The sequence below is a fragment of the Zophobas morio genome, unplaced genomic scaffold, assembly GCF_036711695.1.
Source record: "Zophobas morio isolate AGI-343-1 ecotype UQ-CSIRO unplaced genomic scaffold, CSIRO_AGI_Zmor_V1 ptg000228l, whole genome shotgun sequence".
Classification (NCBI taxonomy): domain Eukaryota; kingdom Metazoa; phylum Arthropoda; class Insecta; order Coleoptera; family Tenebrionidae; genus Zophobas; species Zophobas morio.
This window is the reverse complement of record NW_026972332.1, coordinates 329,575-356,207: the sequence shown is the minus strand read 5'-3', so window position 1 is coordinate 356,207 and position 26,633 is coordinate 329,575. Positions and strand designations below refer to the sequence as shown.

The following is a 26,633-nucleotide window of genomic DNA, read 5'->3' as shown; positions in this document are numbered from 1 at the left end:
TTCTTAGTGTTTGCTGCTGGTAACTTGAGTGTATGTTGGCGGAGAAGGTACTTTTCCAAACTCTTTATTCTTTCTACCTGTTTTTCAAGTCCGTTTACGTGCTGTGTATTATAAACCAGTAAATTACATGCAAAAAAGTATTATATACTATAAAAAAACCGAAAACGCGGTCTTTACTTTAGACATGTTGATAAGTATATTGCAGATGTTTTCGAATATTTTGTTTTGGTCTCTGAAGTACTTTTATATTCATACGTATAAAAAAGAGTCAATATTTTCTGTTTCTTTATTGTTGGCTACACACGTAAGTACGAAAAAAACAAAAAAAAACCTGAAGATAGTCAACTAACTCTGCAACGCATTCTTTGTGCTCAAAAACGGTATGAGCAGTGGCGCTGTTCTCGCAGATGTTGAGAAGTATTTCAGTAGAAATGCTGAGAATCTCAATATGCGGCTAGTCAAGTGTGATATACATATTAAAAAACAGACACTAAGAAGAACACCAGCGGAACTGTTTGCATATACTTTGCTTCTATTGCATGTCCTCATAGACTTGAGCACGACAGACGCAACGCACTGCCGGGAAAACTCAGCTTGGCACAACTTTGCTAAAGAGGTCAATCGAACTGCAGAGAAATTAATGTTTATGTAAAAGGTTGTACAAAACAACGATTCCGTCTATAAGAAAACATTCACGGAAGTTCACTATTTTTTATGCATACAATTTGATGAAGTTTACCCAATTCTTCGCACGCGTGGCGGATGGCACACACTTTATTAGTGCTCAGCATTGAGTGGATGGCACTATCAAATAGGGCGCACATGCGCAAAGCGGGGGACTCAAAGGCGTTAATATTGGCTCTCTAAATATTTTAAGTTTAGTAAAATGAAGCATAAATTTAAGAAAACACTTAAAATGCTGTACGCAACGCAATTTACTTTGATTCTGTTTCTTGCCGCACAAATTTCAGGCGGACAGTCGGCCCTCACAAGGCAGGCCCGCCATTTTCCTTGTAGACGTTTTATTCCCTTCAAAACAACTAAAAACTTTCTGTTGAGAAATTATATTTAGTTTAACAGCTAATTAAAAAGGGAGAAGCCTTGGATAGACCAATAACAAAGAACAAAACCTTCTCAGAAAAAAGGTTCGCAGTCTTGATTGTATGATGTGGGTGGCGAAGTAAATACACTTATCGTTAAAGCTTGTGACCATTTTGTACCTGAAGAGTTTTAATAATTATTTTAAACGTTTTGAAAAACCGAAGAAAAAAACGATAAAAAAGTGTGTAAATTATATTTTTTTAGAAGCATTTCTCGTTTGCTGGTTTACATTATTTATAATTAAAAGAATATATATTTCACTACATTTTCTTCTTAAAAGTAGAGTAAATTTAGAGATAAAAGTAAAGCGCTTTCATGAAAAAATTACTGGAAGACAAAAATATTATAAAAAAATTGATTGGCAAACATTGAAAAGTAAAAAAATTAGTAAATATTATGAAAAAATATTTTTTAGTGAAAGTTATAAATGCGCGGGTACTGGCTCATAAAGACACCCACCAACACTTAATATCTACCAGTTTATACGGCGAAATTTGTTAAAAGCAGGCTATTTACTGACAGCTGCGCAACGGCTGCCCGTTTCGGAAATAAAAAAAAGCGCTATGAAGGATACTACTGGCTCTGACACCGCGGAAAAAACCGACTTTAAATTTATATAATATTTTATTTACTATAAGATAATAATAATAAAAGATCCATAAAAGAAGTATTAAAAAAAAAAACTACAACTGCTCGCTAAAAGTACACTTAAAAAAATGCTACCACTTTCTTACTAGTGTCCCAGCCCCTTTTATCTTCATGTATTTGTTCCGGAGGAGAACCATTTTCAAAAAAGCTGCCATGTGGGAGATCGCCATGGAGTTTCGATAAAACCGTTGAACAAGGATTGCTGAGAGGTGTTCATTGGCCACAGCTAATCGATAATAATTACCAGTGGCTTAAAAAAAAGAGAAACAGAAAATATACTGGAAAAGACGAGGAAATTTTGGGCGCGCGTAGCTATAAGCCGCCGAAAAAGTCTTTGAAAGTTGATTACCGGAACGACCAATTTAAAAAGTTCTAAAAAATAGAATAAATACGAAAAAAATTCCTTATTTTTGATGTCAGACCTCCAAATGCGCATATTTTCTGTTTTTTCAGTAAAAGACGCCAATAATATTCACGAAAAAGCGACTGAATAACAACAGACGACCGGCGTAGTAATACAAACCTGAAAAAATAGTTTTTTATAAAAATATTAAAGAGTTCAGAAAATATAATTCTTGAAAATAAAAAATTATTATAAAAATTATAAATATAAAAAATATTTTTTTTCTGCCGTGTGCCACTGAAAATGCGCGCAGAAATAGATTAGCGTCTAACCTTTTAGTGAATCTTCTCTGATAACAACATTTTCGGTAAACAGACTGAAGTATAAGCGCAGCTTCCTGTTTTAAAAATACAATAAACAATGATAATAATAAAAGTTATACAAACTAAATGAAGATCAACTTTTTTTCTCGAAATTTTCTTATAGTTCACAAACTTCATTATTGTAATACATATCCTCAACTTCGCCACAGCAATAGCAAAAGCTTCACGACGAGCGCGATAACTGAAAGTATATTTTATTTTTTGTTCTTAATGTTGGTAACTTTACAAATTTTTTTTCACTAAACCTTTTTCATTTTCGTTATAGTATAATAATTATAAATACATCAAATAAACTTTTTAAGGTCATGTGTCGCACGAAAGAAGGTCTGAAAAGTTATACTTCCGTAAATTTGAAGATTCCGGCGGAAAAAAAATAGACAAACTCTCATAAAACGCTATTATCGGGTAATTATTTTTATTATATAAAGAAAAAACGGGGACTTCATTTTATTTGCTTTTTAAAAAAAAAGTAAAGTTAAAGTTTATTAATATTCTTAAAAGAGTTTATATAAATTTATATTTATATATATGAAAGCAGATCAAAAGAAAAATTATTGATATTTTTATATAACAATAAAAAATTATATAATGAAAAAGTTTAGTTAAAATATTTTAAGCAACAAACTTGAATAAAAGTGACGCATGAAACTTTCTTCAAGTAATTTCTTTTAACGATGAACATTTTAAAAACTCTTTGAAGTACGACGCATGAAAAGTTCCTTTATGGTATTAAAAAAAAGTAAAATTAAAACGTAAAAGTGAACTTTTTGTACCTCAAATTTTGCATTCGTTTATTTTTTAAACGAACGCACGTCATTTTTATAAAAATAGAAATTTCTTTTGCACTTTTTTGCTGTAATATTTATAAAAAATACATAAATGTTGCATATTGGCCGATTTTTTTTTAATAACTAGTAAAGAATAAATAACTTTCTTGTTTAGAAAAAATGTTTCACTGCGGAGCAAACCGGAACGGAAGCTTTTTAAAAACGTAAACAAATGTTAAGTTATGAATTATTATTATAATAATTATATGCAAGTAATAAATAGTTGCAAAATTTATATTATATTTACACTAAATAGTAGTATAAAAAAATGAATAATAATTTTTTTATTGAATAAGTAATAAATACATACAAAATTAGCATTCGCAATAAAAAACCCGAAAGCTGTAGTAAAAGTTATCAAAGTTTTCTGCAATAAATATGATACCATTTTTGGATAGCACTGGCGGCTCGTATAAAGGGACCCAAATAGGACAATCGGCCGCAAAGATAAGACATGTAAGACATAATTTGTAACTCATTACCGCTTTTAAAGCCAATAGGCGCAATAATATCAACTTCACTCGCCTATAGAAGTTGTGTAAATTATATATGATAATAATTTTTCTTACATAATCGAAATCTTTTACTTGTTTTATATTGTTCACTAATATATTTTTTTTAATTTTTACATGCTTTTTTACTGGTATATCTTCATAATTTTTATTTCAAAATATAATATTAAAAAAAGTTTTAATAATTAAAAGTAAATGCTTAACCTTTTCTGAAAAAACAATGAAGTTTTGTCTTTTTTGTTGAAGTGTCAATTTGCTCTGATCTAGAAAGTATGGAGAAATATAATAATGAATCTTAATAAATTATATTATAATTAACCGAAACCGCTTATTAGCGAGAGCGGTAAAAGTGTTGGGTAATAAAAGTTAAGTGCGGCACACAAAAGTCGTCCGTCTTCCCAAGAGGAAGTGAAATTTTTGCACTAAAAAAGTAGTGTTACTTTTTCATATAAAAAAAAAAACCTAATTTTCATAAAAAAGTGTGAAAGCTAAAGGTTATAGTTATAGGACACACAACTAATAACTAGTAAAAAAAACTTTATTACTAAAAGTTCTATTTATATTAATATTATAGAGAAAGCGAAAATATAGTAAAGGGTACAATACCTCCAAATAATAATGACCAGCAACTGCTCTGCACCAATTAAGAACAATATTATCTTCGTTCACACTCAACTTTTTTTTTAAAAAAAATTCAAAAATAATTATGAAAAGGTTATAAAGCATTAATTTTGTGAAAGCACCAAGAAAGCTATTAATAAAAAATATACACAACTTTGCGATTAAATCCCTATAACAAAAAAGTAAAGAGTACGCTGGAACCAATCGAATGAAGCTCTTTGGCCACCATCGCCTCGTTTAGATGGAAAGTTGCGCCAAAATAAATAACAATAGCCCATAAAAGTTGAAGAGTTCTTTCTCTGTGTCTAGATATAACAAAAGCAGTTTGTAAAAAGTTTACTTCGTGATTATTATGGAGGTATGAATTAAAAGTCTCAATAGAGATCTTTACTATATAAATAAATATAAAGGAGCAAACTTTACCCGTTAGCAACGGCGTAGGCCAATAATGATTCGCTCTCAAAGACCATACCACGTGACGTAAAACCTCCCAAGACAAGCTGAATGTTCGACATGCTCTACATAAATTCATAATGAGTTCGAAACTATAAGGATAATAATAATAAATAAAAATATAAGAAAAAAAAACCTCATCAACGTTATTATTTAAAATCGGTTTCAACTTAGAAACCAGCGAATCACCGGTTAAAAGTTCATATAAACGAGCCAACCGAATGCCGTCGCGCAAGTCCATGGATATTCTTGATATCTATTCGAATTTATTATTTTTATTGTAATCATAAAAAATATTTTTAGAAAATATTATAGTGAATGAAAATATTTACAAAAGTAAATATAAAATAAACACTATTTATGATAACTATTATAATATAAAAAATGATGTAATAGAAAATTAAAAAAAATTTCTTTCTGAGAAAATTTTATGTTTTCTAATCTCATTCATAATTAAATTTTTTATATTACAGAAGTTCAACTAATACTTATATTTTGCTTTACGGAATGCTCCTAGTAATACCAAAAAAAATTGTTTTATTCGCTTTTTGTATAACAACATTACGTTGTTTTTTATTTATACATAAAGTGAAGCTAAATAAAGCTTTTATTTACTGAATTTATCTTAATTTGAATTAAATTTTTAACTTCGTGATTTGTTAGTATTTATTAGTAATTTTATAATTCTTATTATAAAGTTTACAATTTTTTTATTTACTTTTATCGCATGTAACTTAATTTTCTTATACTTATTATTCCTATTATTATGTGACTTTAAACGTCATGATTTTTTTATTAACTCAATTTTTACTATAATTTATTAAAGTAAATTAAATGAATAAAACTTTATTTACTATATTAAATTAAAATTTTATTTACAGAAATACTGGATCTGCTTGCTACAATTATTATATACATTAAACATAATAAAAGTAAGAAATCCAGAAGTAAAAAATTTACGAACTTCATATTCATACTCCATAAAAAAGTTTTGTTCCCATTGAACGTCGAAGCCTAAAAAAAAGTTAAGAATAAATAATGATGAATAAAATTTATAAAAAAAATACAAAAATTACTATAATAATGCAAACGTTTAGAAAAACTCGATTCGCCTATTAAAAGTGAGCGTCCTAAAAAGTCTAAAACTTCACGACTTTTTTTACATAAGGAAATCTACAGTATAAGTATATTTTTACTGAATTTTATATTATAAGTATAATAATAATAATAATAATAATAATTATTATTATTAATAGTAATAGAAAAAGTTGTTAAAGCATAACTTTTTTAAAGAGACAAGTATCCGGTAGTAAAGTTTTATGTACTTTGGCTTCATCCAAAAATAAAATCTTTATTTTATAAAAAAATAATCTTTTTCAGTTCATATAAAAGAAGATAAACTAAAAAAAATTTTAAAAAAAAATTTCAGAAGTTAAAAAATATAAATTTATCAGCACTCTCAATATATTATGCGCTAATACTAAGCCATTTAAATAATAACAAAATCTTAAAAAAAAATTTATAAAATAATAAAAATTTAATATTCAGTTTTTGTAAATTGCTAATGAATTTGATAAAAAAAAATTTATATAGTAAAGTAAATTATAAAAGTCTTTCTAAAAACTACTTGAATGGTGTATATAACAGCTTCTTATACTTAAAGTTAATGGATTTATAAATTAGCGAACGAAAATAAAAAAATAGTTAACGAAAAAAGTTTTAATATTAAACAAAAGATTAAAATACCTCTGAAAAATTCAAGATTAAAATCAATTACTTCTAAATAAAAGCTATAAAAGCAAAAAGATAGAAATTATATATATCTTTATAAAAGTGTTGCAAAGAAGAAGTTAATGTTAACTAAGAAAGAATGTATACAGGAAAAACTAAAAAAGATTTGCAATTAAAAATTTAAACTACACTACTCAGTCATTAGAAAACGGAGTAACCAAATTATTAAAAAATTTAAAAGGTTTTACTTTAAAATGATAAAAAGAGAATAAAGATAACAACGCAGAAAGTATGCGAAAGCCCGCTAGTTCGAGATCTATCGCGTGACTCACAAATGAACGTAAATTTAATTACATAATGTCCATCATAATTCTTAAAAACCCACTACTTACTGTAATGATTTAATAATGAGTATATACATATAGTATAGAAAATTATTATAAAAATTAATATAATTTAAGGTATTAAAATTACTGCCTAACTTCTTTGAATATATAAACAAGTTAATGTGTTAATAATATTAAAGATGAAAAAAAATAAAATAAAATCAAAGATAAAAAGTTGAGCTTTTTACTATAGTTCAAGTTATTTGATTAACTACTTTATTTTTTGGTTAAAATAAAAAAGTTAATGTAATAAAAAACAAAGAAAATAATGAAATCAAATTGAAAGATGTACTTTTTACTATAAAATACGTTATTTAATTTACTGCTTAATTTCATTAATGTATTGATATAAAAGACGAAGAAGAAATCGAAGGTGGAAAGATTTACTTAAAACAGATTTTAATAGCTTACAAAAACGAGTAGAAATGCCAAAAGTAATTTTGTATCCATTTTTGCTTCTGAGAAAAGATTGTTTACTGCAAAATCTTCAAGACTGCACATGGAGGACTACATAGACAAAGTTTGTTTATGGTTAATATTTACAATGAAATTTATAATTCCAATAAGCAAAGATTTATTATATTTAATTTCATAGTTTGTAAATAATTAAAAAAATAAATTGTATAAAACTGTTTAAGGATGATGTATCATCTAAATTTAATATAATTATAACAATAAAAAGATCCAATTATATGTTTAGAAAAGTTTTTGTACTGATTAAATTTAGCTCAAGAGTTACTTTAAAGTAAATTATATAAACAAGTTCAGCATAAATCAATTTATAAATAATATAAAAAAGTTTTTAAATAAGTAAAGTTTTAGCTTAAAAAAGTGCCGTATAAAAAATTAGATATTTTGTATTTGAATGAAAAAATTTTTTGAAATATTGAAATTTAGCTCAACAGATTTTATATTTAAATGAAAGGATTTAGCGCAAGAGTTATAAATTAATTAATTAAAAAAAAACTTTAAGTTCTTCTATATAAAAATTATAAACTATTAAATATACCGTAGAAAATTCTTTATCAAGCATAACTTCAAGAGCATATCTTGTCCACTTTTTATTGTACATGCTCACAATGTCTTTTATTATCTAATAGAAATAATTAAAATGTAAACAAAAAGAAGATAAACACATTCTAAAAATATTTAAACTTTTTTGTAAAAGAAGAAGGAAGCAGAATTATCTTCTTTTATATAAAACTTTTGGCTTTTCAGAGCTGCGTATATCTGGAGAATTCATATCGTATTTCTAATAATAAATATAGAGAAAAAAACATGTCAAATATTGTTACATTTCTAAAAGAGTTCTTCAACTTTTGAGAGTTATAAAGATGTCTCATTTGCTCCAACTGAGAATAATAATAAAATTTTTTGTCAGACGAAAATAAATGTTCCACCTATAAAAAATATTATCGTAATGAAACTGTAATTCGAATATAAGAAAATTATTGATATAAAGTAAACTTTTGCTACTGGATACTTAATTATGGAGTTAAACCACTTGACAAGAACCTCTTCGTCAAGTTCTAAAATTACTTCTAGTAAAAATAAAATATTTTTAACTTAAAAAAAACTTTTTTTACTCTCACATGAAATTCTTTCTTTAAAGGTGTCATCTTGAAAGTCATACATGTAAACGCATCCGCTATATTGATCTATTGATGACTCTGCAACTTAACACAGTCAATCCTTAAACAAGTTTAATAAAGATACCAACCAGTTTTTAAAATTTGATTTGCTTTTAAATTATTTATAGACTGAAAAGATTGACATTTAGCCTGGACGTTATTTAGAAGCTTTGTCTTATCCCAAAAAACTTTTGAATCATTAACTTCAAAAATAAACTTATTGCTAAAAGAATTCATACTGTTCAACAAAAGTGAAATATATTCTAAACTTTTAATAAACGGTATTAATTATTTTAAATTAAAAGTACACTAGTAAGACGTCGTAATTAAGAACATTATACTAAGAAAAAGGACATTTCAGTATGATAGTAACAAAGTTCAAAACAAAACCGCTGAAGCTGCACTTATTTAGAGCTTCCTCCACGTCATACTCTTGGCAGCGGTGAGCTTTGGAGTAAAGTACCAGGCAGGTCATTTATCGTATGAAAAACTTAGAAGAATAAATTTTTTATTATAATTAATATATTTATTGCTAGAAGGACATTTTTTTATTGATATCCGTTAACCACCCACTTTTTTATATATTTGCTTTTATTGCTATGATTAGATTGTGCTTTCATATTATTAGGACTTTTAGGGTAGTGATCCTTACACATCATTTTTCGTCAGTCTAAATAGTTTTGACACTCCCTATAGCTTCAATTTTTTTAAAATTGCTTAAATTCTTCTTTAAAAAGTTCAGTTAAACTCTTTAAAATATGATATAGTGTCTAGTTTATAACTATTATACACCTCTCTTTTTTACTTCTCTATCTAGGCATTAATGTAGATTTTATTTTAAAAATGTTAAACATAATGAAGGCCTAACATTCATTTCCGACATTACATTTTTTTATCGCAGTGTTTAACTACTTTATGTTTCAACCCATTGAATTTATTTATCATTTTTAGTATAACGTTGTCAAGCGTGCTATTTTTTTTGTTCCTAATTTCATGTTCTCAATAAGCGTTCATAGTCTTAAGCAGGCTTTGTATTCTTAGTTGTTCATAAACATAATTCTACATTGCTGTCTATTTATACTGTCTAATCTATATAATCTCAGTTTATAATTAACTTTACGGTAGTCGCAGGGAGTCTCACAGATCTGGATGTCCTAAATTCAGATATATCTCAGGAATCATAGGATATTACACTCTGCCGTTTTCGGTACCTTCCGATAAAGTACTCTCAAAGACTGATACTCGTTCGCATCAGTTTATGTATGTTACTTGGGGAATTAGCTGCACTGAAAGTCTGAGAGGCCCTTTGCGACATCTAACGGTGTAATTGTGTAACTAATGTTGTATTTTTTGGTATTAGTTTATGTGTTAAGAATGTAAAAGTTTTGTATAGTTTTTTTGCGATTTTCAATTTTTTTCTGTAGAAAATGATAGTGGAGTTATGTAGCAGAACAAGCTCTTCTTTTACTTTTGTGAGAGGAAGTTCAGACAGACGAATCAAAGTTACCATAGATAATTAGATTACCAGTGTTAAATTAGTTGATGTCAAGTTACTGAACCACTGAATAACTATTCTGGGTACAGTTAGAAAGAATAAACTGTAAATACCATCGCTATTTCTCAATGGTAAAATCCGTTTCACCATTTTGATGTTTGGATACCGAAATAAATTCAAACTAGTTTCGAACATCCCAAAAAAGGTAAGGTTTTATTAAGTCTGTATAAAACTGACAGCACTGATAAGATTACTGGGAGAAAACAGAAACCTTAATTGATAACAAGCTATAGCCAAATCAAGGGAGAGGTGAAGATATGGTCGATAAATTATGTGCTTTGTATAATTGCGTCCGCGACACAAGGCGGTGGTCAACGGTAGTATTCTTTAGTATGCTGGAGCGGTTGGGAAAATTTCTAAACTTATATTTAAAGGAAATGTTGACTCCTAGAATTAACCAACAACACGACTGGGACCATGGGCAGCTTTTAGCAGCCAAGCCCGGGCTAGAACATGCTTCTGAAGAAGATTTACGGAGAGAGCTCGAGAGCTACAAGAGGGTGTGACGACTTAAAGGGCTTGAATGAACAGTGTGTCGTTAAGCAGTATAACGTTCCTAATGAAAAGTTAGTGAATGTGAAGGCTAGAAATAGTAAATACTTTACCACTCTGGATAACGCTAAGGGATTCTACAAAAGAGCATTAGCTGAAGAAAGCAGAAAGTTCTTTGCCTTCACAATGCCAGATGGTCGTAGAGTGTAATGAATTTTCTTACCATGTGGGTATATAAATGGTTTGTTTGAAAACCAAGAAGGTATAGATATTATAACTTCTGTACTGCCTGATACATATACTTATGTAGATGACTGACTAATGTGTAGTGAAAATATTTGGATTACTGCAACTCTCTATGTTGACTGATGGTCAGACATATGGCAGATATAATGTTGTTAGATAAGAAAAATGTAAATTCGTAAAGTCTTTAGTGAAGTGACTGATGGGGGACTCAGTGACAATAATTCAAGAATTAGCCCAGAGCGAGTCCAGGCATTCAAAGAAATAAAAACTCCGGAATATAAGATGGAATTGAGTAGCCTTCTGAAAATGTTAAACTTCTGGAGTATGTATATTACTAATAGGGCCATCATTAGAGAGCCCCTCAGAGGACTATTAAAAAAAAATAACGTGAAGTTTCAGTGGGGCGATGAGCAGCAGATGGCATGGATGAAGGTATGAAAATATTAGAGTTTGCGTGGTACAAGTTCAAGTAGATCATTAATTAATTTTGCAGACTGATGCAAGCAGGTCCGAATGAGGGGAGCCCTGTTGCAACGTTATGGTGGAAGGACTAATTACGTTGCCTTCGTTAGTTCGGAAATGAGTAAAGCGTAGAAAAATTATAGCACTACTGATCGAAAAGCAATAGTGATAGTCTAGTATGCTAATAAATTAATGGACTTGGTTAAGATGAGTGGAAACACACCTGAGTTGATTCAGTCCATAGAAGTTTACTGGGATTATTTAAAAAGCACAGAGAAAATTTATTGGATGGAAGTAGAATATGAATTCGTTTACCTGGACTCTGCGCTATCTTTCTGCCTCTAAAAATGCAATAACAGACACCCCTGTTGTTTAGATTAGTATTAATTGACGACAATCTGTTGCTTCTAGGGTAACAGAAAATTTTGTTATTACGTGTGAAAGTATAAGCATGGATCCGAATAATAGTTTATGTACTTAACCTGTTATCTTGCTTTTCATGAGGTTCAACCTTATGCCAGATTGGTATTTTCTTTATTACTATGAGCACTGTACTAAATACTGAGGGGAGCACGAACTTTGAAGTGTTCCGCTAACTCTGCAACAGTCACCATGTTCCTCTTCATCAGCATTAAATATTTTTAAAAATTCTATATATGCTCTTCTGTTATTTTTTTAACACCTGTGTTTTGCTTTCTAAGTTTTTTTTTAAATTCTGTTTATAAAGTTTAAATAATCTAAACACTGTTACTGCTTTATTAATTTTAGGCTTTTATGGTTATGTCTAGCTTACTTGTGTTTCTAAGCTTTTGTTACTTCGGTATTCTTAACTTAATTCAATTATATTATATTTATACTTACCGTTTAACCCTTTCTTATATTAAAAAAACATTGCAGCTTTTTAACAACTACAAAGAATGTAGAGTTTTAAACAAGTACGTCCCCGAAAGCTTCCAAAAGTTGTGTTGTTTTGGAACATGTGCACGAGTTAGGGAGTATGAATAAGCTAATGCAAAGGGCTTCACACCATTCTACTTTGAAACGCTTGTGCTTGTGTGAGAGTTATTGCGTAATTGCAGCTTTATGGTTACTTGTTAATAAGGCAAAAAATGCAATTAAATTTTTAACTTTATTTCCTACTAATTAATGTTGCCACAATACTACCTTAGTGATCATTAGCAATTTTATAAGAAATCTCTAAATAAATACTTTACAACGACGCGAATCTTAGGTTAAAAGAGAGAGGCTAAAAAGAAAACGGTTCAGTAAACTATACTGGGGTTTTTTTTCTCTTGTGGTTTGTGCCCTTGATTAATAAAAACATTAGGAGTGTTTTAAAACTAAGTTAAAATGGTATTAAGTGCGCACAGCTACAGGGATAAAACAAAAGGAGCTTTAAGAACTAGGAACTTTGAAATTGGTTAGCATTGCCTTCAGCACTTGCGAAAAGTCAAGAAAAAAGGATGTATAAAAATTATACTAAGTTAGAGTAATTTTAAAGAGAAAAAAAATAAAAAGAAAAGCAAAGTAAAAGGATGCTAAAAAAATGTTACTCCATTAATATTATCAACAGTTTTAGCATAAAACCCATTTTTATGTTCTTTTTAATTATGAATTGTCTATAATAAATGTTAATAAAAATAATTCAATTATTTTTTTAAAAAACTTAAAAATAATAAATAGCGTAAAAAAATAGTTTCAAGTTAAATTATATTATTAGGCCTCAATGTATTTTGCAGTTTAATAGTCTGTTTGTTTTAAAAAGATGAGAGAAAGAGTAAAAGAGGATATCACGTGCCAAAGTTTTCAATTTTTAGTGGCTTATTCCAAACTTACAGAGCGCATTGCATGTTATGTGATACGCTATCCTCTCTGTGTGATAACTTTTTGAGGCACGTAATTTTTGTTGGAGTTTGGACTTTTGATGTAAAGTACCTCATGTCTTCATCAGAAGGCGCCATACTTGTAGACTCTGAAGGTGAAAATGAAAAGGAAAATACAAATTGTTTGAAAACTGAATCTAAAAAAGTTCGTGAAATTAAAAGTCGTAGTAGAGCCACATCCTCACGACGTAGTTTAAATTCTCGTTCAAGCACTTTGCAAAAAAAAAAAATAAAGGAAAGTGTTAAGGTTAGTAAAGATGTTTCGGATTCTCCTGTGGAAGAAACAGTGAGCGGCAGCGGTGATGACTTTGCTCCTGAGTTAATTAATATGAATATATTATTATTTTGTCCTTTTTAAAACATTGTTATTTATTAATTAATCGAAACAGTGCCATTTCGAAGCGAAAATCTAAGGGCGTTACTATAAGTCAACGGAGAGAGGTTTTTTAAATCTAAATTAATGGTTTTATATTCCCTCTGTAAGATTACTTGAAATTTTTTGTTATAATTTTTTTTAAATAAACTATTTTTTAACTACTTTTTTTATATAGTTTTTTATATATCAATATAAGGTTAACGAAAATATAATTATTATATTATTATAGTTTTCTTTTACTTGGAAAGTTGACTTATTAAGACTGCTCTCTTTGTAAATATTCAAGTTTAGTATTTTTGATAGTTAGTGTGTACAAGCAGTTAAAGTATTTTGACACATTCTAAATAGAATTTGTGTATTTTAGCTAAAATTATTAGAACATCATCCCGAAATTAAGACTGAATTTGAAGGGGTTAATCTTGATGAATTTGGTACCAATTATGATAAGTATAAAAGTAAGTTATAGTTAATATATATATTAATAGCTGGAAAAAAACACGATAAAAACATTTCCGTTTGCTCAACTCCCCCGCAGTTACGTTTGAAACTTCTTCCGTTCCAGGCTGAGGCGCTGCAGTGGTTCAAGAGCCAAGAAGATGGACGTTTTAAGGGCGGAATTCTGGCGGACGAAATGGGAATGGGTTCAATAATTTCCATAAAGTTTTATTTCTATTAGCGATTTATAGAATTTGATAAAGTTATTATATTAAAAAATTGCAAAATTAATTTTACAAATCGTTAATTGTAACTTCTAAAATATTTGTTCTGTTTTTAATAAAAAAATTTCAATAATCTTTTATTATTTTTTACTTTTTATTTTTGAAAAGTTTTATTGTAGTGTTGTATACATAATTTTTACTAATATATATGAATAAATTAGAAAAATTAGTAATGAAAATAAATAGATGTATATTTTAATAGTTTAAAATATTTAACAAATATTTACAAAGTAGTGTTGAATTAAGTAAATAGCAAGACTCCAAATATTTTGTCTTTGTGGTTTTATTTTTATATTTATTATAACATTTAATTTATAAACTTTAACTTAAAAAAATATTAACTATTCTATAGGAAAAACGATTCAGATGATCTCATTATTACTCACTGATTTGCCAGCCAAGATGCATACTCTAGTTATAACACCTACCGTATTATTATTATTATTAATTTTATTATTATTATTTATTGTGCAATAAAGGTAGCTCTTTTGCAATGGAAGTCAGAATTATTTTTGCACACTGAGAAAAATTCCCTTTCTGTGTTTATTTATTACGGCTCGGCGTGTTCTGATTTGACTATAGAAGACTTGAAAAAGTTCAATACTATATTTTTCATTTGCTTTTGTTTATCCTCGTGTATTCTTAAGGTATAATGTTGTTCTAACGACGTATTCATCCATTGAAAGTGCTTATAGAAGGCAGCATTTAGGCTTTCGAGTACATTTGTGCTTTATTTAAAATGATTTTGTTATATAATTATTATTAGAGAAACGGAAAGTACGTTAAGAAAAGCTCCCTTTTACACTCTTTTCACTGGGATCGGATTATTCTAGATGAAGGTAGTATAAAAATAATATTTAGAAGTATTACGGAGTTTAATGCATTTCAGCGCATCATATCAAAGAAAAAAATACGTCTACCGCTCAGTCTGCTTATAAACTGGAGGCGACTTTTCGTTGGGGATTGTCCGGTTTTTTATAATTATCATTGTTATATTTATTTGGTTAATTTTATTAACAAGAAACAGCAAATATATAATAATTTGCTTCTTTTTGTTGCGATGCTGAAAGCTGATTTTGATTTGTTAGGAACGCCACTTCAGAATCGGCTGGGCGAATTGTATTCTTTGATAAAATTTCTCAGGATTGATCCATACGCTTATTATTATTGGTTCTTTTTTTTTGCGTAGTTCATGCCTATGAGTTTTTTCTTTTTGCACTAAGTTTTATTATATGCGCTTATTAATAGTCGGTTAGAGCGAAAACTCTCGACGGTCTTTAAATATGAGCTCGGCGCGTTTTACTAAGCTAAGTGGTTACTAGAGTAGAAAAGAGACATTGAGCGAACTCTAATGGGTAGCCTTTAAACCGCGTTCGAATCATATATAATCTAAAAGAAGCACAATGCTTACTTGCAGTTATTGACATTTTTTGTGAATAGTTATACTTGTAGCTGTAAATCGCTTACTTGGAACTTTTCAGATCACAGTTATTGCGATCTTTGTGGCCACTACAGGATGCAGTATGCCTTCTGCTTTTGCTCTATTGGATTTGTTATTATCATAATATCTACCGAAAAGGCACTTTTGCTTTTGGAATAAAGAAATAATGCGTCCTATTCAGAAGTTTGGCAATTTCAGTTCTGGCCTTACTGCTTTTGGAAAAGTATATTTGTTTAATATCTACTATTTTTGTTGTTTTTTGGTAATTTATCTTTATTAGCTTGGTTGGTTGCTCCATAACATAATGATTCGCAGAACTAAAATTGAAAAAGCTGCTGATTTAGGTATATTTTTAGTACGGGGAAACAATTTTATATATAACAATTGGCATTGAAAGGGCTTCCTCCCCGCCTGATTTACCGAAGAAGCTGTTACTTTAATGACGAGGAACTTGACTTCTATGAATCTTTGTATTCCGAGTCCCGTACAACAATGCAGGTTTTCACGTTATATATCATAATATTAAATTATATTTTATTTTTTCTTGATTGAAAGGCTTACGTCGAGGCGGGAACACTATTAAACAATTACGCACACATTTTTGATCTTCTGACTAAAATGCGGCAGGCGGCTGACCATCCTTTCTTGGTGGTCTTTGGTAAGATCGCGCTAATAGCATCGAAGGGGTTTATAAGAATAATTCTTCGCTGGAAGGCAATAGACTGTCAAATTCCCTTTCTTGCAGTGATGTGTGTGGCATTTGCCAGGGAGAAGCAGAAGACCCAATTATCTCTAAAGTATTATCATTAATATTTTTATTAAACTTTATATATCATATCAGCATATTGATGTTTTTTTGTTTGTAATATTGTACTATGTTTTTTTTAGTGTCATCACGTGTTTTGCCGTGAGGATGTTAAAGAATTCATTGATACGTGTCCTGAGCCTTCTCCTGTTTGCCCAAAATGGTAGTATTGTCAGCCATTCAACTACATGATTGGTTGAAGCTTTCGTTATTTTTTCTAATAGATCTTATACTATTATGTACATTAAGTAGTTATACGTATAACTATTTCACCATTATTTATTTGTAGATATTAGTGTTATAAATATTTTATTTATGAAATATTATTTATTGCTAATTCTAATATTTTTATGTTATTTTAATACTTATTAGCTACATACCTTTAACCATTGACCTTGAGCAACCTACTCTTGCGCCCTCGGAAAAAGTAACCTCGAAAGCCGCTCTACGAAATCGGACGAGTATTTTAAACCGCATGGATATAGGCGGTTGGAAGTCCAGGTCGTTATATTTTTTGAACTTTTGGCTTACGGTGAGCGGAACATGTGATGCTTTATTTAATAACTGTATTATTTTGTTCGACTTCTGGTAAAATATTTGTTAGTATAAACTTTTTTAAAAAAAAGAAGTCAGTGGCGGATGTGTAAGAGCAGATTATATTATGGCACTATTTAGTCTGGATTTTGTTATGGTAATATTTTTATGTAGCGAAGTTACTAAATAAAGGAAAAACGGTCTTTTGTTATTGATTTTTGTTGTCTTTATATTTACTTGTTTCCCATTATGTGCTGCCTTCTTCTTTACTTAATCTTTATGTACGTTTTTGCTGAATAATTTTGTTTTATAGTACCAAAATTGAAGCGCTTTTAGAAGAGTTAAGCAACCTTCGAAACCGTAACTGTACTATTAAAAGTATTGTCTTCAGCCAATATTGTAGTTTTTTGGATCTTATTGAGTGGCGGGTCTTTATTTTTCCGACTTTTTAATGATAACTTGCATTAAAGCTGAACATTTTAATAGCTTTTGCGGTGCGGCTTTAATGCTGTTAAACTTGATGGCCGGATGACGCCGGAGCAAAGAGCTTCGGTCATTGACCGGTTCTCGAAGGATCCTAATATAGCCGTTTTTCTTATTTCCCTTAAGGTTGTATTGCTGGTTGCGCTTATTCACTTTTAGGTAAGGTCTGATTTCTTACTAGGCGGGGGGTGTTGCGCTAAACTTGACGGAGGCGAGTCGTGTTTTTCTTATGGACTGCTGGTGGAATCCTGGTTCATACAGTTATACATACATTGATATACTTTTTTTTATATATTATTGTATATATAGCCGTGGAATACCAAGCAATGGACCGAATTCATAGGTAAACTTAGATATTATAGTAAGAAAATTGCATCAATTATAGGGATATGTAGGTTGGGACAGTTACGGCCCATCGAAGTCATCAGGATAATTGTTGAAAATAGTATAGAAAGCAGAATTCTGCAACTTCAAGTATTTCGTTATCATTATTATTATCAGTGTTATTACAAAACTATATTTTTATATTTTTTTATACTTTTGAATAAAATCATTAAAGTTTTCAGTGTGATATTCTTAAAAAGTAGTTGCTACTATAACACCAAACCTTTTTTAGTTAGCTTGAAATAATTGGCTGCGTGTTGTAAAATATTTTTTATTATTTTTTTGTTTCAGGAAAAAAAACTGTTACTCTTTGAAAGTACTATTGGGTTGGACGCAAATTCCATGAATCGACTAGTGCCGGAGGACTTGGCATTTCTGTTTAGTACTTAAAGGAAAGGAGTGAGTTAGTTTGGTTCGTAAAGTCTAAGAAGCTTCACTTAAAGGTGCGCTATTATTTTTTCGTTGCTTATGTAAATCAAAATCTTATATAAAGAAGTACCTCTTTTGCACTTCCTCGAGCCTCTTGAACACCTTTTTTTATGAAGTGGATTACCAATATAACTATTTTTTAAAAAAACTCACCTCTGCCATGGAAGGCCGTCTGCTTGGTCTTGGTTTCACGCATTCTAGCGCCAATTTAATTATTAGTTTCTTTTTAATGTTCAATATTTTAGTAGAAATTTCATTGGTAAAACTTTTATATACCGCTTTGGCTATCGGCCAGTTTTGAGCATTGGGGTCTAGGAGTTCTTGTAAAGATGTTTCAGTTGGCCACTTTTTTTGTGCAGAGTTCACACTTTTAAAAGGGACAGTATTATCTTTCGGGTGGCGGAACCACGTGGCATTCCCTTTTAGGTAGTCTTTGACTCTCAAGCACAGTTGTGGGGGTGTAAATTCCGGTAGCACAGCTGGAAATCCTGTGATTTTCACGAATGCAAGTGAGCCAAACGAGTACATGAGGCTTTTAAAAGCACACTTTTTACAGTATGCCCCAAGCAACTAATCGCTTGCTATTATACCATTTACACCAATATATGAGTAATATTTTATGCTTCGGATCAGTATGGTCTAACACTAATGAATTTATTAGGCTAATACACTAATAAGTAATCACATAAAAAAGTGAATTTTTTTTTAGTCAAAGCGCCTTCAGTGAGGTGAAGGTGCGTAGCTGTAAACAATGGAGACCCGTAATGAGCTCCAAGAGGACAACACCGAAGCTGTAGACGTCCGCCCTGTTTGTTATGCGCCCGGTGGAGGCGTACTCTGGGCAGATATACCCATGTGTCCCGCTTAGCCTCTTGGTAGTCACGTGAGTCCTAAATTAAAATATAACCATCCTTATTTGTTATTAAAATATGAACGTACCTCCCCGTCGCTTCAGGCGTGGGTCTTATCAGTCCAAAGTCAGCAACTTTTGCTGCCGGTTGATAAAATATTATCAGCAAAAGTTATTTTTTGTAATTTTTTGTTTAAAAATGGATCGCAAGTTTAAATAAGCGTGTAAGTAGTAATCTGGATTCTGTACAACATTGTTGGGGGCTACGATTGTGCGCCTTAGTAAATTTATTGAGATGTTTACATTTTCTTAACAAACAAGATCTAAATTACAGTTACGTTCTTGTTTGTAATAAGTATTTGTTAAATATCATTAGTATATAATGGTATTACCTACAAAATTTTTGTCAAGTAAAATATTCATTGACTTGACGTCCAAATGAAGAACGGGGGGAGTAATTCCGCAGTGCAAGTACAGAAGACCCTGTCAGCATACCAATTATGTGTTAATGACAGTTTTTTAGTGAAATGAAAGAAGGAGTAACTCGGGCAGACTCCAACGCAATTTGTACCCGTGTGTTCCATTCTAGCGGGGGGGTGCTGTGGCGGCAGTCGAGCCTGATATCGAGGATACATTATAATATTTAATGAAATTCTCTTGAATGCTTCGAAGCGTCCCGTTTAAAAAATGCATTAGTTCACTTCATATTTTTTTTTGGGGGGAGGGGGGGGGGGGGAAGAAAAGAGTGGTCAAAGAAATCTGGTACGTGCGTTGCAAAGTGTTTAAGACCAACCACATTGTACTCTACCACAGAGTGTTTCATCTTTGTAGTCTTAAAAGAACTTAAAAACGGGTCGTGTACGTATATGATAGGTGCAAGACCCTAGCATGAAGCTGTCCAACACTCACATAGTAATATGTGTATGACTTTTATCCGCCAGTTAGAAATTGCGAAAGTAACTTTTTATTGTAAAATTTAAAGGAATTGGTTTAAATAAATTTATTATTTGCATGTACCCAATAAAAAAAGGATGAGCTTATAATTTAAATCTTAGATAAATATATGTATTATGTTGATATCAAATATTCAATAAAATGGAATATTGTTGTCGTCATTACAAAAAAAGATTAAAAAAAATTTTAAAACGATTTTTTCTATCTAGTAATTATTATAATAGTGTGTATCAAGTGTATGTTTAGTGTAAATACGAGCATGTATGCATCTAGAAATATTTTTTGTTAATGATGCGACTTATTATACGAAGTGCTTTACATCCTTGATCATTTTTACATTAAATATAACGATAAAATAGGAAGCGTTAGGACCTGTCTCTGAGGGATCCATGCGGCATGTATTCATAAATCTTAAAAAAATTAATATTACGTATTTTAGCCAGCAATAAATTATAAAACCAGTCAATGGAAATAATCAAAGCATGTTAATATAATTATGATTATAAAATTACTGATCAGTAAAAAAATAGAAAACTAGTTGTTATATATAAAGATGGGAAGAATAATTACCAAACAAAGTTTGTTATCTTCCTTGCATATGCCTGTTAAAGATACAAGATTTCTATGCCTACACTTACTAATTATTAAATAAGCCAATTAGATAACGAAAATTATAAGAAATAGCAATTGGGAATGCGCGCTGGCGAATCGGTCAAAATGTAACGCCGATGTTATAATGAAATAAACTAAATAATCTATGCAACAAGTTTCTAGGGGTTTTTCAAAAGAGCACAGAAAATTTTCATTGGTTAAGTCTAGTCCCTGTGGAGTCAAAGTCGTTGCTAAGCGAAGAATGGGATGATACTCCATCCAATAACGTAAACAAGAGGAACAGAAAAGTAACGATTAATACAGAACCCCAAAATTTGTATTTCTCTAGAAAATTCCGCTAATCCTTGAGAACTTTCTGGAGATAAAATTTTTATAGCAACTTCGGTCCCCTTCAAGGTGCCTGTCAAGTTTTAATATAAATAAGCAAAAAAATTTATCAGACTTTATAATATATGTAGTATCGAGAAAATGGATATATTGTAAAGAAATGAAAAATTTTTAGTAGAAATAAAGAATTGAGAATCAAAGAACCGCGGAAAACAGAGCCAAACCCGCCTTTACCAATCAAATTTTCTGTAGAAAAATTGTTGGTAGCGATCAAACAATCTTGGTAGGACAAGTTTGCACAAGACTCTGTATATAAATTTATACGTTATGATAAATATTTATAATTATATTTATGAGTAACTACAAAAGTTTTTTTTAAATAAATAAAATACTTTCAGCTTGAATATTTTTTAGCTCCTTTTCTAAAAAGGAAACACGCGTTTGTAAGTCCCTATTCTTTTCCAGAAGATTACTTTTTATACATTCGAAACTTGTCATTTGGGTTTTATATTCTTCTCGCTTTTAAGATAAAAATTTCAATAAGTAATGATAATAATGTGGCAATAAGTAATAATAATAATAATAATAAAAAAGAATAACGTTATGTAATAAAGTTACCATTGCAATTATTGTTACGATTAAACTTTTGATCAAAGAACCCCCCCTTTCATGATTGGATGATTTAAAAACTTTTTGAGGGCTTCCTAAAAAGTCATGTTTATAAGAAAATACAAAAAGTCCATACGCACACGCTAACAAATATTTAATCATCGACTTTGCTAGTTGTAACGTGCTTATTATTATAGAAAAAAGTTTAATAAGAGAATATCACGTGGGTATGCCACCGCGAAGTTAAAAGGCTTTTCTTAACATAAAAAATGCGAGTGACTATGTATTATTTAGCTAAATTTAAGTATTTCAAAACAATACTTTTCTAAAGTAAACAAATAATATTATTAGTGTATATTTATTATAAAAGGCTTTAAAAATGAACTTTTCTTATTATCGGTATAAATAGTCGAAAAGGCGTAATGTTCATTATATTTATCAACTACCGCTCAAAAGATCAGGGGACAAAGGGCTTTCGGTTTCTTCAACTGTTTGCTAACAATTAATTAAAACTATTAATTATTAGTAAATAAAGTTATTAAGTTATGAATTCTAACCTTTTGAAACTCTTGAAAAGTAGGCCTTCAGTTTTATTAGTTTATTATAAAAAAAAAGTTAGTTTAAGTATTTAATAAATAAAAAAGTACGCCTTTTTACTTCAAAATACAATTTATTCTTTATAAAAATAACTTTATTTGTAAACGAAAATATTTATAAAAATCATTAAAATAACGTAATTTTGCAAAAGTTTGTTTATTGTTTTGAGGAAACTTTTATATTAAAAGTACTACGAAAACTTTTCACAAAAAAGTTAATAAGTCATAACCGTAACGTGTGCAAGCAACTGCGCATCACATTTTATAGCTCTTTTTTTAATGGAAAATTATACAGATAAAAACTGCCCAACAGATGGTTTATAAATATTTTGCATTCCAAAAATAAAGTATAATAAGGAAATGCATATCTTTATACTTGTTTTTTTGTTTTTAATATTAATTTTTAAGAGCGTTTAAGGAGAAAAAATATAAAAAAAATTAATGCACAAAAGAATTCCAAGAAATATACCAAACTTCAATCTTAACCCAAAAAACATTATTTATAAAATAAATATTAAGCCGGACTCGTCATCTACGAGAGTAAAGGAGAAGAAAGAAAGAAATATTAAAAAAAAGGTAAAAAGTAAAATCACTTTACAAATAAAATACTTTTATTAAATTACATTTTTTTAATATATAATAAATAATAAATAAATGAGTTATTAAAAGTAAGAAATAGCAACTTTGCAGATTTCTTACGGAATGCTTGCATACGGAATTGGAGGAAAGTCAGTAGTAACAGTTTTTATATTATTAACAAAAATATAAAAACATTAAGTGAAAAAGCAACGTAAGAAAAAAAAGAGTAGGAAGTAAAAATAAAATAAATTATTTTTTTTTATTTATAATAATAAAGATAATATTAATTATAAGAATAGCAATATTAATCATATTAACTCTTCTTGTTCAGCCAAAGTTTGCAATTCTCTGTCTTTAGCAGAACTTCTAAAATAAATGTTTTCAGGTAACATAACAAAAACAGGATGAATTGTTTTACTATTCCGTAAAAAGATAAGAAAATAATAAATTAAATTAAATTAAAGGCTAACAATTTTTTTTCCGCTTCCGTTAAAAGAAAAATTATTTCCTCCGAATCCACAGCTTGCTAATAAAAATATTACTTATTTAATCTGAAGTCCAGTAGTAAAATAATGTATAAACAGTTATATCTTATCCCTAATACAAAAAATAAAATATATATTTTTTAATAAAAATCTATAGAAAAAAATTCTAAAGGAGGTCTAATTAAAAATTAATTTACAATAGTTTACTAATAAAAACGAGTTTATACAACCTTATATACATAATTAGAACGCCTTTCACGCACACTTTAAAATGAATTATATGAAAAGCAAAGCAGTTATGAGGGGGAAGTCAAACGTGTACTTAAAATATGTACGAGCAGACCCGTTTGAAAAAAAAAGAGACCGATTTTAACATAAATCCGCTTAGATTGGTTATTCGTAAATTGTAATGCAAAAGAAATGCAGCATAAAACCAAAAATATTTAATAATAATTAATAAAAGAATAAGAGAAATTGAAAATAGCAACGATCAAATCCTTTTCTTATGTAAACCGATTTACATAATATAATATAATTTCGAGAACATTTGCACAGCAATTGGCTACTCTTTTGCACCGGAATCTACCAATAAACTACTTAATCACGGCGCAAGAAGCCAGTCGTTATAAAGTTAACTGTAAAACTTGGAAAATTCAGTTAAAAGCGGTAAACAGATTTTGTCGTTAGTGCATAGTAGCGTAAAGTTTAAAGTTTTGTTAAATTTAAAGATCTTGAAACGAAAAATTAAAAATAACTTTTATAAGAAAGCATACTTAAAAAAAGAGAGATCAAAATTGATAATATAAAAATATAATTATTATAAGAAAAAAAACTGTTCAATTGAAAACCTCCGAGGCCCAAATTCGGGGAGTTCGTCCAAGCCTGTCCTGTAAAAAAGGATTCGCTCCACTTTCAATGAGAGCCTGCAGACACTAAAACGTTTTTACATTAAGAAAACTTTATTTAAAAACATTTTATAATATGAGTGGAATTGTGGAAGTAAATAATATAAAAATGTTTCGAGCTGCTCTTTAGATGTAACGAGATTTTATAAAAAAAATTTATAGTTGTGAAAAGTAAAAGAGTACTTCTTTTCTCAAAGTATAAGCGGCCCAGTGAAGAGGCGATAAGGAAGCGGCATCCACCGCATCTGGGTTAGCCTTATAGCTGAGCAAAGCCTTGACACAATCAATTTTGTTGTTGATCACAGCCAAGTGAAGTGGCTAAAACAAACAATTATGTTCAGCAAAGAAATTGAAATAAACATAACAATTAATAAAAGTAAACGTATAATGATTTCAATAACACAGCAAATAATTGGCTGTTTAAACCGTGTCGCCTAAAGAATTTCTTAAGTTTGGATTGTGGCCCCAAGTAAGCAAAAGAGTAAGAAACTCAGAAGAGCCGGTAGTAGCCGAGATGTGTAATAGTGTTGTTCTAATTAAACCTAAAACCAGATAAAATAGTTATAGATTACTATTGAGAGCGCTACTATATTTAACTTAAAATGAGACGAAACATGAAACAAATACCAGTAGAGACGAACACGTCCAAACAACTAAGATTTTTTAGAAAGTTGGGCAAGGTAAATTTGCCACCAAAAGCCGCATCTAAATAAAAGCTTTTTGTACAGTCTAAAAATAAAGTATTGCATCTAGTTTGTAACTTAGAAATCTACTTAAAAAACCTGAGAGTATGCGAATATGTTCTAATTCCTCTGCCCCATATAAATCAGCCATTGTTAACAATTGTATGTAGTATCGTTAGAAGTATTTTTTTACTACAAGCTACTAACCAATAACTATTTTAAAAAAATTCAACTGCACTATTCCTCCAAAGTATGAACTTTATAGAAGGAAGTACAACTTGAGGTAACTTTTCAAAGGCAAAAGAGACCATTTTCTTATAGTTATTTTATTAAAATAAATATACCAACTTTAAAAAAATTTATTATGCCTACTTTTTGACTTATTGAAATATAATTATATGCGCTTTTGTGGATAAAAACATCTTTGTGAGGTGCTTTGTAAATACAGTTTATGTAGTTTTTTTTGTTAATAGCGAAAATATTATTTTCGCTAGTTGAATGCTTTGCTCTTAAAACAAAATTTTTAAATTTTGTTATGTAATTGCTTTGAAAGGGGAATTCTAGCCAAGAATTATACCATAATTCTGTAGAGTGAGTAAATTTCACATAGCGGGATTTGTAAGTAAAAAATTATCCTCATACTCTACAATCGCTACCCAAATTTAAACTGCGTTATCGAATAAGAGGTCGTGTTTACTTTTGGATTCACTTTGACAAAACGTATTTTATAAATTCCAGTTAATTTAACTAAGTATTTTTAAGTTTATAGGGTCATAAAATTACTCTTCCTTAAAATGTATTTAAACAAAAGCTGGTTAACCATATAAGCACGCAATAAGATTAATACTTTACAGTTCGACGCAACTGGTTAGTTTGTAAGCAGATCTACTTTCCTATTGCTGCGGTTGCGAGATAAAGCATTTCTTAAACTAACTTAACTCTCTCCTGTATGAAGTTTTAGCTATAAGCGCTATAGTCTACCGCAGAGATTGTTAGGATTAAGACAATTTAAAGGCTTCAAACCAACTTTTTTTATACGCATGCTTTATATCAACTATTAGAAAACTTCGCAGTATAGTTGCAATTACAATCTATCCCCCTTATAGAATTGTGCATAGATGCAAATTTCTGTTGTTTACAGCCTAATAAAAGTTACTCTCCCATCTCTCATTTTTCTCTCTCTTTATTTCGTGGTCTATTCTTTTTTGTTTATAAACTTACAGGATATGTAAGAGTCGAACGTTAAATAATACTTAAAATTATCTTAAAATAATAAAGTAACAATAGCTTATAAACGAAAGTAAACCAAAAAAAAAAAGGAAAAATCTAAATAGAGAGTAGAGAGAAGAGGCGAGTAAAGACTACGAGTAAATGAATATTGAATGGAATTAAACGACACTTAATTCTTTATGTAACAGAATTTGAAAGATCAAATAAAAGGGCCCGTCTTTTAAATTAATTAACAACAAGGGAGTCCTGAAATCGTAACGTTGCGCGATAATACCTCTTAAAGTTTCTATAATTGAATATAAAATTTCGAATGAGCAAAATTATTTAAACGCAATAAAATAATTCTCTACTCCTGATG

The 26,633-nt window shown here is 29.5% G+C and overlaps 4 protein-coding genes and 1 long non-coding RNA gene across 5 annotated transcripts; 1 reads left to right on the top strand and 4 right to left on the bottom strand.

The window, feature by feature from the left end:
• Window positions 1-281: 281 nt before the first annotated feature.
• Window positions 282-3,132, bottom strand: LOC135146431 (abnormal spindle-like microcephaly-associated protein homolog). Its single transcript, XM_064078590.1, has 12 exons — window positions 3,101-3,132; window positions 2,770-2,870; window positions 2,554-2,656; window positions 2,425-2,489; window positions 2,172-2,272; window positions 2,029-2,121; window positions 1,825-1,975; window positions 1,131-1,220; window positions 940-1,051; window positions 740-863; window positions 526-626; window positions 282-454 (listed from the first exon to the last, which is right to left on the bottom strand). The coding sequence occupies exons 2-12, from the start codon at window positions 2,862-2,864 to the stop codon at window positions 287-289; spliced, it is 1,203 nt and encodes a 400-aa protein (XP_063934660.1). The 5' UTR covers window positions 2,865-2,870; window positions 3,101-3,132; the 3' UTR covers window positions 282-286.
• A 248-nt stretch (window positions 3,133-3,380) lies between these two features.
• On the bottom strand, window positions 3,381-4,227 carry LOC135146426 (uncharacterized). The gene is made up of 4 exons (XR_010283815.1): window positions 4,134-4,227; window positions 4,019-4,077; window positions 3,688-3,827; window positions 3,381-3,454 (listed from the first exon to the last, which is right to left on the bottom strand). It is a non-coding gene; the product is annotated as an uncharacterized LOC135146426 (long non-coding RNA).
• Window positions 4,228-4,604: 377 nt separating this feature from the next.
• Window positions 4,605-6,028, bottom strand: LOC135146450 (abnormal spindle-like microcephaly-associated protein homolog). The gene is made up of 5 exons (XM_064078605.1): window positions 5,965-6,028; window positions 5,853-5,902; window positions 5,025-5,144; window positions 4,859-4,953; window positions 4,605-4,740 (listed from the first exon to the last, which is right to left on the bottom strand). The coding sequence occupies exons 2-5, from the start codon at window positions 5,868-5,870 to the stop codon at window positions 4,605-4,607; spliced, it is 369 nt and encodes a 122-aa protein (XP_063934675.1). The 5' UTR covers window positions 5,871-5,902; window positions 5,965-6,028.
• Window positions 6,029-14,090: 8,062 nt separating this feature from the next.
• LOC135146449 (uncharacterized) lies at window positions 14,091-18,330 on the top strand. Its single transcript, XM_064078604.1, has 22 exons — window positions 14,091-14,105; window positions 14,186-14,291; window positions 14,722-14,798; window positions 14,849-14,964; window positions 15,017-15,086; window positions 15,136-15,208; window positions 15,259-15,339; window positions 15,458-15,539; window positions 15,810-15,890; window positions 15,949-16,033; window positions 16,091-16,154; window positions 16,208-16,308; window positions 16,366-16,468; window positions 16,525-16,607; window positions 16,699-16,778; window positions 16,988-17,116; window positions 17,463-17,577; window positions 17,636-17,758; window positions 17,814-17,883; window positions 17,942-17,975; window positions 18,028-18,113; window positions 18,308-18,330. Exons 1-22 carry the CDS (start codon window positions 14,091-14,093, stop codon window positions 18,328-18,330), a joined length of 1,797 nt encoding a protein of 598 aa, XP_063934674.1.
• Window positions 18,312-25,190, bottom strand: LOC135146428 (uncharacterized). Its single transcript, XM_064078586.1, has 23 exons — window positions 25,145-25,190; window positions 24,990-25,091; window positions 24,789-24,904; window positions 24,546-24,680; window positions 24,306-24,389; window positions 23,443-23,498; window positions 23,291-23,338; window positions 22,355-22,379; window positions 22,244-22,292; window positions 21,807-21,892; window positions 21,581-21,707; window positions 21,393-21,494; window positions 21,168-21,261; window positions 20,820-20,886; window positions 20,622-20,659; window positions 19,840-19,912; window positions 19,688-19,778; window positions 19,385-19,436; window positions 19,205-19,335; window positions 18,722-18,933; window positions 18,599-18,667; window positions 18,516-18,547; window positions 18,312-18,401 (listed from the first exon to the last, which is right to left on the bottom strand). Exons 10-23 carry the CDS (start codon window positions 21,807-21,809, stop codon window positions 18,368-18,370), a joined length of 1,125 nt encoding a protein of 374 aa, XP_063934656.1. The 5' UTR covers window positions 21,810-21,892; window positions 22,244-22,292; window positions 22,355-22,379; window positions 23,291-23,338; window positions 23,443-23,498; window positions 24,306-24,389; window positions 24,546-24,680; window positions 24,789-24,904; window positions 24,990-25,091; window positions 25,145-25,190; the 3' UTR covers window positions 18,312-18,367.
• Between the last annotated feature and the right edge of the window lie 1,443 nt (window positions 25,191-26,633).

What these genes read in the sequence shown, in the direction of transcription:
- LOC135146431 (XM_064078590.1), bottom strand. Translation starts at nt 2,864, where the DNA reads ATGAGAGTTTGTCTATTTTTTTTCCGCCGGAATCTTCAAATTTACGGA. An exon ending in GCGACACATGACCTTAAAAA is followed by an intron (nt 2,657 to 2,769) that starts GTTTATTTGATG and finishes ATATACTTTCAG; the next exon opens with TTATCGCGCTCGTCGTGAAG. An exon ending in CAGAGAAGATTCACTAAAAG is followed by an intron (nt 2,273 to 2,424) that starts GTTAGACGCTAA and finishes CTATTTTTTCAG; the next exon opens with GTTTGTATTACTACGCCGGT.
- LOC135146450 (XM_064078605.1), bottom strand. An exon ending in TAAATAATAACGTTGATGAG is followed by an intron (nt 4,954 to 5,024) that starts GTTTTTTTTTCT and finishes GAATTTATGTAG; the next exon opens with AGCATGTCGAACATTCAGCT. An exon ending in GCCTACGCCGTTGCTAACGG is followed by an intron (nt 4,741 to 4,858) that starts GTAAAGTTTGCT and finishes TGTTATATCTAG; the next exon opens with ACACAGAGAAAGAACTCTTC.
- LOC135146449 (XM_064078604.1), top strand. An exon ending in TTTTTCTTATTTCCCTTAAG is followed by an intron (nt 17,759 to 17,813) that starts GTTGTATTGCTG and finishes ATTTCTTACTAG; the next exon opens with GCGGGGGGTGTTGCGCTAAA. An exon ending in TCTGCAACTTCAAGTATTTC is followed by an intron (nt 18,114 to 18,307) that starts GTTATCATTATT and finishes TTTTTGTTTCAG; the next exon opens with GAAAAAAAACTGTTACTCTT.
- LOC135146428 (XM_064078586.1), bottom strand. An exon ending in TTGCGTTGGAGTCTGCCCGA is followed by an intron (nt 19,779 to 19,839) that starts GTTACTCCTTCT and finishes GTATGCTGACAG; the next exon opens with GGTCTTCTGTACTTGCACTG. An exon ending in CCTCTTGGAGCTCATTACGG is followed by an intron (nt 18,934 to 19,204) that starts GTCTCCATTGTT and finishes TGAAAATCACAG; the next exon opens with GATTTCCAGCTGTGCTACCG.